The sequence below is a fragment of the Oncorhynchus tshawytscha genome, unplaced genomic scaffold (assembly GCF_018296145.1).
Source record: "Oncorhynchus tshawytscha isolate Ot180627B unplaced genomic scaffold, Otsh_v2.0 Un_contig_1870_pilon_pilon, whole genome shotgun sequence".
Lineage (NCBI taxonomy): Eukaryota > Metazoa > Chordata > Actinopteri > Salmoniformes > Salmonidae > Oncorhynchus > Oncorhynchus tshawytscha.
The window spans coordinates 107,501-117,597 of record NW_024609342.1 but is presented as its reverse complement, the minus strand read 5'-3'; the positions used below and the strand labels follow the sequence as shown (position 1 = coordinate 117,597).

Sequence of the window (10,097 nt, the reverse complement as noted above, 5' to 3'; positions counted from 1 at the left end):
TATAAACACAACAACATAAACACAACATAAACACAATATAAACACAACATAAATACAATATAAACACAACAACATAAACACAACATAAACACAATATAAACACAACATAAACACAATATAAACACAACATAAACACAATATAAACACAACAACATAAACACAATATAAACACAACATAAACACAACAACATAAACACAATATAAACACAACAACATAAACACAATATAAACACAACATAAACACAATATAAACACAACAACATAAACACAACATAAACACAATATAAACACAACATAAATACAATATAAACACAACATAAACACAATATAAACACAACATAAACACAATATAAACACAACAACATAAACACAACATAAACACAATATAAACACAACAACATAAACACAATATAAACACATTATAAACACAACAACATAAACACAACATAAACACAATATAAACACAACATAAACACAACATAAACACAACATAAACACAATATAAACACAACATAAACACAATATAAACACAACATAAACACAACATATAAACAACATAAACACAATATAAACACAACATAAACACAATATAAACACAACATAAACACAACATAAACACAACATAAACACAACATAAACACAATATAAAAACAACATAAACACAATATAAACACAACATAAACACAACATATAAACAACATAAACACAACATAAACACAATATAAACACAACAACATAAACACAATATAAACACAACATAAACACAATATAAACACAACAACATAAACACAACATAAACACAATATAAACACAACATAAATACAATATAAACACAACATAAACACAATATAAACACAACATAAACACAATATAAACACAACAACATAAACACAACATAAACACAATATAAACACAACATAAACACAATATAAACACAATATATAAACAACATAAACACAACATAAACACAACATAAACACAATATAAACACAACATAAACACAATATAAACACAACATAAACACAATATAAACACAATATAAACACATTATAAACACAACATATAAACACAATATAAACACATTATAAACACAACAACATAAACACAATATAAACACAATAAAACACATTATAAACACAACAACATAAACACAACATAAACACAATATAAACACAACATAAACACAACATAAACACAACATAAACACAATATAAACACAACATATAAACAACATAAACAACATCTAAGATGTTACTCAGTTCCAGTTCATGTGAGGAAATCAGTCAATGGAACTGAATGTATTAGGCCCCATTATATGGATTTCACATACAGATATGCATCTGTTGGTCACAAATATCTTCTTCTTTTTTTAAAACTAGGGTTGTGGATCAGAACATCAGTCAGTATCTGGTGTGACCGTTTTCCTCATGCAGCGCAACATACCTCCTTCACATAGAGTTGATCAGGCTGTTGATTGTGGAATGTTGTAACATGGGGCTGTGCATTATCATGGCACGACAACGGGCCTCAGGATCTCGTCACGGTATCTCTGTGCATTTAAATCGCCATCGATAAAATTACAATTGTGTTCGTTGTCCGTAGCTTATACCTGCCCATTACCCCAACGCCACCATGGGGCACTCTGTTCACAATGTTGATCAGCAAACCGCTCGCCCACACAATGTCTGACATCTGCCCGGTACAGTTGAAATCTGGATTCATCCGTGAAGTTCACACTTCTCCAGAGTGCCAGTGTGCCATCAAAGGTGAGCAGTTACCCACTGAAGTCGGTTACGATGCCGAACTGCAGTCAGGTCAAGACCCTGGTGAGGATGACGAGCACGCAGATGAGCTTTCCTGCGGCGGTTTCTGACGAAATTCTTCGGTTTTGCAAACCCATCAGTTTTATCAGTTGTCCAGGTGGCTGTTCCCGCAGGTGAAGAAGTCGGATGTGGAGGTCCTGGGTTGGCGTGGTAACACGTGGTCTGTGGTTGTGAGGCTGGTTGGACGTACTGACAAATTCATTAAAACGACGAAGGAGGCGGTTTATGATTATAAAAAATAAATATCATTAAATTCTCTGGCAACAGCTCTGGTGGACATTCCTGCAGTCAGCATGTCAATTTCACGCTCCCTCAAAACCTGAGACATCTGTGGCATTGTGTTGTTTGACAAAACTGCACATTTTATAGAGTGGCCTTTTATTTCCCCCAGCACAAGGTGCACCTGTGTAATGATCAGGCTGTTTAATTAGCTTCTTGATATGCCACACCTGTCAGGTGGTTGGATTATCTTGGTAAAGGAGAAATACTCACTGACACTAACTAAACACATTTGTGCACAACATTTAAGAGAATTAAGCATTTTGTACATATGGAAAATGTCTGGGATCATTTATTTCAGCTCATGAAACATGAAACCAACACTTTCCATGCTGCGTTTACATTTTTGTTCAGTGTGTATATATATATATATTGTTGTTATATATATATATTATTATATAATATGTGTGAGCTTGTTGTCTTCAAAGGAGAGTATGTCCATATGCTTATACTACAACCCTTACACTAGTCTCACATGGCACCCTATTCCCTACATAGTGCACTACTTTAGACCAGAGCTCTATGGCACCCTATTCCCTACATAGTGCACTACTTTAGACCAGAGCTCTATGGCACCCTATTCCCTACATAGTGCACTACTTTAGACCAGAGCTCTATGGCACCCTATTCCCTACATAGTGCACTACTTTAGACCAGAGCTCTATGGCACCCTATTCCCTACATAGTGCACTACTTTAGACCAGAATCCTATGGGGTTATAGTACTAACCTGTGGCCTGGATCTGCTTGCTTCCTGTCTCTGTAGACACTGTAACTTCCTGAGGAGAAAGGCCTTGTTCTAGTCTAAAGTAGTACACTATATAAGAAATAGGGGGGATTTTGTACTCAAACTTTGACGTTTTAGTGATTTTGTAACTTCTCTTTCACCGTTTGTTTAAAAAAGATGGTCACCATTATTTAGTCTATATTCAATTACATTTGTTTTTCTACAGAATAAAAAGAAAATGTACATGATAAGAGTGGTGTGATTCTGTCTCTGTGGTAGTGGATGAAGTGGATTACAGGGTTGGGGTTGATTCTGTCTCTGTGGTAGTGGATGACAGGGTTGGGGTTGATTCTGTCTCTGTGGTAGTGGATGAGGTGGATGACAGGGTTGGGGTTGATTCTGTCTCTGTGGTAGTGGATGAGGTGGATTACAGGGTTGGGGTTGATTCTGTCTCTGTGGTAGTGGATGACAGGGTTGGGGTTGATTCTGTCTCTGTGGTAGTGGATGAAGTGGATTACAGGGTTGGGGTTGATTCTGTCTCTGTGGTAGTGGATGAGGTGGATGACAGGGTTGGGGTTGATTCTGTCTCTGTGGTAGTGGATGAGGTGGATGACAGGGTTGGGGTTGATTCTGTCTCTGTGGTAGTGGATGAGGTGGATGACAGGGTTGGGGTTGATTCTGTCTCTGTGGTAGTGGATGAGGTGGATTACAGGGTTGGGGTTGATTCTGTCTCTGTGGTAGTGGATGAGGTGGATTACAGGGTTGGGGTTGATTCTGTCTCTGTGGTAGTGAATGAAGTGGATTACAGGGTTGGGGTTGATTCTGTCTCTGTGGTAGTGAATGAAGTGGATTACAGGGTTGGGGTTGATTCTGTCTCTGTGGTAGTGGATGACAGGGTTGGGGTTGATTCTGTCTCTGTGGTAGTGGATGAGGTGGATTACAGGGTTGGGGTTGATTCTGTCTCTGTGGTAGTGGATGAAGTGGATTACAGGGTTGGGGTTGATTCTGTCTCTGTGGTAGTGAATGAAGTGGATGACAGGGTTGGGGTTGATTCTGTCTCTGTGGTAGTGGATGAGGTGGATGACAGGGTTGGGGTTGATTCTGTCTCTGTGGTAGTGGATGAGGTGGATGACAGGGTTGGGGTTGATTCTGTCTCTGTGGTAGTGAATGAAGTGGATTACAGGGTTGGGGTTGATTCTGTCTCTGTGGTAGTGGATGAAGTGGATTACAGGGTTGGGGTTGATTCTGTCTCTGTGGTAGTGGATGAAGTGGATGACAGGGTTGGGGTTGATTCTGTCTCTGTGGTAGTGAATGAGGTGGATTACAGGGTTGGGGTTGATTCTGTCTCTGTGGTAGTGGATGAGGTGGATGACAGGGTTGGGGTTGATTCTGTCTCTGTGGTAGTGAATGAAGTGGATTACAGGGTTGGGGTTGATTCTGTCTCTGTGGTAGTGGATGAAGTGGATTACAGGGTTGGGGTTGATTCTGTCTCTGTGGTAGTGGATGAAGTGGATGACAGGGTTGGGGTTGATTCTGTCTCTGTGGTAGTGGATGAAGTGGATTACAGGGTTGGGGTTGATTCTGTCTCTGTGGTAGTGAATGAAGTGGATTACAGGGTTGGGGTTGATTCTGTCTCTGTGGTAGTGAATGAAGTGGATTACAGGGTTGGGGTTGATTCTGTCTCTGTGGTAGTGGATGACAGGGTTGGGGTTGATTCTGTCTCTGTGGTAGTGGATGACAGGGTTGGGGTTGATTCTGTCTCTGTGGTAGTGGATGACAGGGTTGGGGTTGATTCTGTCTCTGTGGTAGTGGATGACAGGGTTGGGGTTGATTCTGTCTCTGTGGTAGTGGATGAGGTGGATGACAGGGTTGGGGTTGATTCTGTCTCTGTGGTAGTGAATGAAGTGGATTACAGGGTTGGGGTTGATTCTGTCTCTGTGGTAGTGAATGAAGTGGATGACAGGGTTGGGGTTGATTCTGTCTCTGTGGTAGTGAATGAAGTGGATGACAGGGTTGGGGTTGATTCTGTCTCTGTGGTAGTGAATGAAGTGGATGACAGGGTTGGGTTTGATTCTGTCTCTGTGGTAGTGAATGAAGTGGATTACAGGGTTGGGGTTGATTCTGTCTCTGTGGTAGTGGATGAGGTGGATGACAGGGTTGGGGTTGATTCTGTCTCTGTGGTAGTGAATGAAGTGGATTACAGGGTTGGGGTTGATTCTGTCTCTGTGGTAGTGAATGAAGTGGATTACAGGGTTGGGGTTGATTCTGTCTCTGTGGTAGTGAATGAAGTGGATTACAGGGTTGGGGTTGATTCTGTCTCTGTGGTAGTGAATGAAGTGGATTACAGGGTTGGGGTTGATTCTGTCTCTGTGGTAGTGAATGAAGTGGATTACAGGGTTGGGGTTGATTCCATTTCAATTCCAGGGAAATTTCAGAAGTCATTCCAAACCCTAAATATTACTGTGTTCAGTCAGAGATGTCTCATTTTTCCTGAACCTATTTACCACAATAACACTGCCTTGATCGTCACATGTTATGCATCCTTCTCAACTGGTTGAGTCTCCAGAGGTGAACTCATTAGTCACAGACTGTTGCAAAACGTTTTGCAACAATTTACTCTTGTTTTACATTTATCCTACAATAGAAAGGGCCCTATCTATCTTCTAGCTAGCCAACAGTCTGCTCCAATAGAAAAGGCCCTATCTATCTTCTAGCTAGCCAACAGTCTGCTCCAATAGAAAGGGCCCTATCTATCTCCTAGCTAGCCAACAGTCTGCTCCAATAGAAAAGGCCCTATCTATCTCCTAGCTAGCCAACAGTCTGCTCCAATAGAAAAGGCCCTATCTATCCCCTAGCTAGCCAACAGTCTGCTCCAATAGAAAGGGCCCTACCTATCTCCTAGCTAGCCAACAGTCTGCTCCAATAGAAAGGGTCGTTCCATTTATATCACTATCTATCCCCTAGCTAGCCAACAGTCTGCTCCAATAGAAAAGGCCCTATCTATCTCCTAGCTAGCCAACAGTCTGCTCCAATAGAAAGGGCCCTATCTATCCCCTAGCTAGCCAACAGTCTGCTCCAATAGAAAGGGCCCTATCTATCTCCTAGCTAGCCAACAGTCTGCTCCAATAGAGAGGGCCCTATCTATCTCCTAGCTAGCCAACAGTCTGCTCCAATAGAGAGGGCCCTATCTATCTCCTAGCTAGCCAACAGTCTGCTCCAATAGAGGGCCCAGGATGAACAAAGGCCCAGGAGCCTCACTTTTCAAATGTTCTTAGTTGCTATACTTAATTTCTTCATACTATAATTTCTTAAAATAGGAGAAAATTCTGTTTAAATACAATGTCTCTACAAATTAATAAAGCTGTGTTGGTCACAAATAAATTAATAAGCGCATTTCATTTATAAATCGCAAAACAAATGGCATACAAAATATATGTAAATTGCATATTTTAATTTCAAGTTTAACATGTATAAATGGCATTGTGTAGTTATGGATTTCATCATACGCATAATTAACTATCAAATCTGTGTGAACTACAAACGTCTTCTAAACGAGACACTGATGCTCTGTGTAGCCCTGTGTTGTGTCCCAAAGAGCCCTATTCCCTACATCAGGGCTTCTCAAACCACTTCCCTGGGACCCCCAGACCTTACACAATGTTTTTGTAGCCCTGTGTTGTGTCCCAAAGAGCTCTATTCCCTACATCAGGGCTTCTCAAACCACTTCCCTGGGACCCCCAGACCTTACACAATGTTGTTGTAGCCCTGTGTTGTGTCCCAAAGAGCCCTATTCCCTACATCAGGGCTTCTCAAACCACTTCCCTGGGACCCTGTGTTGTGTCAGAGCCTATTCCCTACATGAGGGCTTCTCAAACCACTTCCTGGGACCCCCAGACCTTACACAATGTTGTAGCCCTGTGTTGTGTCCCAAAGAGCCCTATTCCCTACATCAGGGCTTCTCAAACCACTTCCCTGGGACCCCAGACCTTACACAATGTTGTTGTAGCCCTGTGTTGTGTCCCAAAGAGATCTATTCTCTACATCAGGGCTTCTCAAACCACTTCCCTGGGACCCCCAGACCTTACACAATGTTGTTGTAGCCCTGTGTTGTGTCCCAAAGAGCCCTATTCCCTACATGAGGGCTTCTCAAACCACTTCCCTGGGACCCTCAGACCTTACACAATGTTGTTGTAGCCCTGAACTAGGTCACTTGATTCAAGTAATCAAAGGGCTTGACGATTAGTTGACAAGTTGAATCAAGTGTGCTAGCCAATTATCATACTTGACTCAAGCAAAAGTGAAAGTCACCCAGTAAAATACTACTTGAGTAAATCTTAAAGTGTTTGGTTTTAAATATACTGAAGTATCAAAAGTAAATACATAAATCATTTTTAATTCCTGATATTAAGCAAACCAGACAGCACCATTTTCTGTTTTTTTATTTATTTACGGACAGCCAGGGTCTCCAACGCTCAGACATCATTTAAAAACAAAGCATTTGTGTTTAGTGAGTCTGCCAGATAAGAGGCAGTAGAGAATACCAGGGGATGTTATATTGATAAGTGTGTGAATTTGACCATTTTCCTCTCCTGCTAAAGCATTCAAAATGTAACGAGTACTTTTGGGTGTCGGGGAAAATGTTGTGAGGAAAAAGTGCATTTATTTTCTTTAGGAACGTAGTGAAATAAAAGTCAAAGTTGTCAAAAATATAAATAGGAAAGTACAGATTCCTCCAAAAACGACTGAAGTAAAATGACTTTAAAGTACTAGTTAAGTGGTTTCCACCCCTGGTGCTGTGGAATAGATGAAAACCATAGAATGACTGGGTGTCCCCAAGAGAGGATGGATACACACTGCCCTACATAGTGCACTACTTTTCACCAGAGCCCTATGGGTTTGCCTGGTCAGAGGTAGTGGTATAAGTAAAGAATTGGGTGCTATTTAGGACACATGTCCAGGTGAAGGGTCACACATCCAGGTGAAGGGTCACACATCCAGGTGAAGGGTCACACATCCAGGTGAAGGGTCACACATCCAGGTGAAGGGTATTTGACATCCAGGTGAAGGGTCACACATTCAGGTGAAGGGTCACACATCCAGGTGAAGGGTCACACATCCAGGTGAAGGGTCACACATCCAGGTGAAGGGTGAAGGGTCACACATTCAGGTGAAGGGTCACACATCCAGGTGAAGGGTCACACATTCAGGTGAAGGGTCACACATTCAGGTGAAGGGTCACACATTCAGGTGAAGGGTCACACATCCAGGTGAAGGGTCACACATCCAGGTGAAGGGTCATTTGACACATTCAGGTGAAGGGTCACACATCCAGGGAAGGGTCACACATCCAGGTGAAGGGTTACACATCCAGGTGAAGGGTATTTGACATCCAGGTGAAGGGTCACACATTCAGGTGAAGGGTCACACATCCAGGTGAAGGGTCACACATTCAGGTGAAGGGTCACACAGCCAGGTGAAGGGTCACACATCCAGGTGAAGGGTATTTGAGATTCAGGTGAAGGGTCACACATCCAGGTGAAGGGTATTTGAGATTCAGGTGAGTGGTCTCTTGGTGATGTCCTGCTCTGTCAGGTAGTAGTTGAGGTATCCTCCCAGAGCGCTCACTGACACGCCTGTTATGTGACTGGAACAACCATCTGGAGGGAGGAGGGGGAGATAGAACAGTAAAACATTATTGAAGCTGGGTTCTGTTTTTCTGAGTGTTTTTCTGGGCTGTTTCTGTGTGTGTGTGTGTGTGTGTGTGTGTGTGTGTGTGTGTGTGTGTGTGTGTGTGTGTGTGTGTGTGTGTGTGTGTGTGTGTGCGTGCGTACATGTGTGTGTGTGTGTGCGTACATGTGTGTGTGTGTGTGCGTGCGTGCGTGTGTGTGTGTGCGTGCTGTTTCTCTCTGTGTGTGTGCGCGCGCACGTGCGTGCTGTTTCTCTTTTCTCTGTGTGTGTGTGTGTGTGTGTGTGTGTGTGTGTGTGTGTGTGTGTGTGCGTGCTGGTTCTCTCTGTGTGTGTCTGTATGTGTGCATTTTGGCCATGAATAACACCAGAGATATTCTTGACACACACCCTTCAACATTCTCTCTCTCCTCTTCACTCTTCTGTGGGGCTGTGTAAAACATCCCACTTCCTGATCCTGCAGCCTCAGAATGTGCTGCAGCCAATCAACTTTGAGAAAGTCAGAGAAACCAGCCAATCCACACAGCAGTACTGTGGAGAGGGAGGAAGATATAGAAAGTAAAATCATGGTCTCGTTTTAAACAAACTACAACTTATAAAGGTTTTGCATGTTATGTAAATGTTGCCACCCCCATTACCAGCCTGTTCAACCTCTCTTTCGTGTCGTCTGAGATCCACAAAGATTGGAAAGCAGCTGCGGTCATCCCCCTCTTCAAAGGGGGGGACACTCTTGACCCAAACTGCTACAGACCTATATCTATCCTACCCTGCCTTTCTAAGGTCTTCGAAAGCCAAGTCAACAAACAGATTACCGACCATTTCGAATCTCACCATACCTTCTCTGCTATGCAATCTGGTTTCAGAGCTGGTCATGGGTGAACCTCAGCCACGCTCAAGGTCCTAAACGATATCTTAACCGCCATCGATAAGAAACATTACTGTGCAGCCGTATTCATTGATCTGGCCAAGGCTTTTGACTCTGTCAATCACCACATCCTCATCGGCAGACTCGACAGCCTTGGTTTCTCAAATGATTGCCTCGCCTGGTTCACCAACTACTTCTCTGATAGAGTTCAGTGTGTCAAATCGGAGGGTCTGCTGTCCGGACCTCTGGCAGTCTCTATGGGGGTGCCACAGGGTTCAATTCTTGGACCGACTCTCTTCTCTGTATACATCAATGAGGTCGCTCTAGCTGCTGGTGAGTCTCTGATCCACCTCTACGCAGACGACACCATTCTGTATACTTCTGGCCCTTCTTTGGACACTGTGTTAACAAACCTCCAGACAAGCTTCAATGCCATACAACTCTCCTTCCGTGGCCTCCAATTGCTCTTAAATACAAGTAAAACTAAATGCATGCTCTTCAACCGATCGCTACCTGCACCTACCCGCCTGTCCAACATCACTACTCTGGACGGCTCTGACTTAGAATACGTGGACAACTACAAATACTTAGGTGTCTGGTTAGACTGTAAACTCTCCTTCCAGACCCATATCAAACATCTCCAATCCAAAGTTAAATCTAGAATTGGCTTCCTATTTTCGCAACAAAGCATCCTTCACTCATGCTGCCAAACATACCCT

At 42.7% G+C, this 10,097-nt stretch overlaps 1 protein-coding gene across 1 annotated transcript in view; it reads right to left on the bottom strand.

The window, feature by feature from the left end:
• Positions 1 to 8,007: 8,007 nt before the first annotated feature.
• Positions 8,008 to 10,097, bottom strand: part of cunh16orf89 (chromosome unknown C16orf89 homolog) — a 7,694-nt gene continuing 5,604 nt past the window's right edge. The window contains exons 6-7 of the mRNA XM_042314927.1: positions 8,904 to 9,044; positions 8,008 to 8,485 (exon numbers count right to left, since the gene is read on the bottom strand). Coding sequence (XP_042170861.1) covers positions 8,382 to 8,485; positions 8,904 to 9,044 — 245 coding nt within the window. The 3' untranslated portion in view covers positions 8,008 to 8,381. The remainder of the gene's footprint in view (positions 8,486 to 8,903; positions 9,045 to 10,097) is intronic.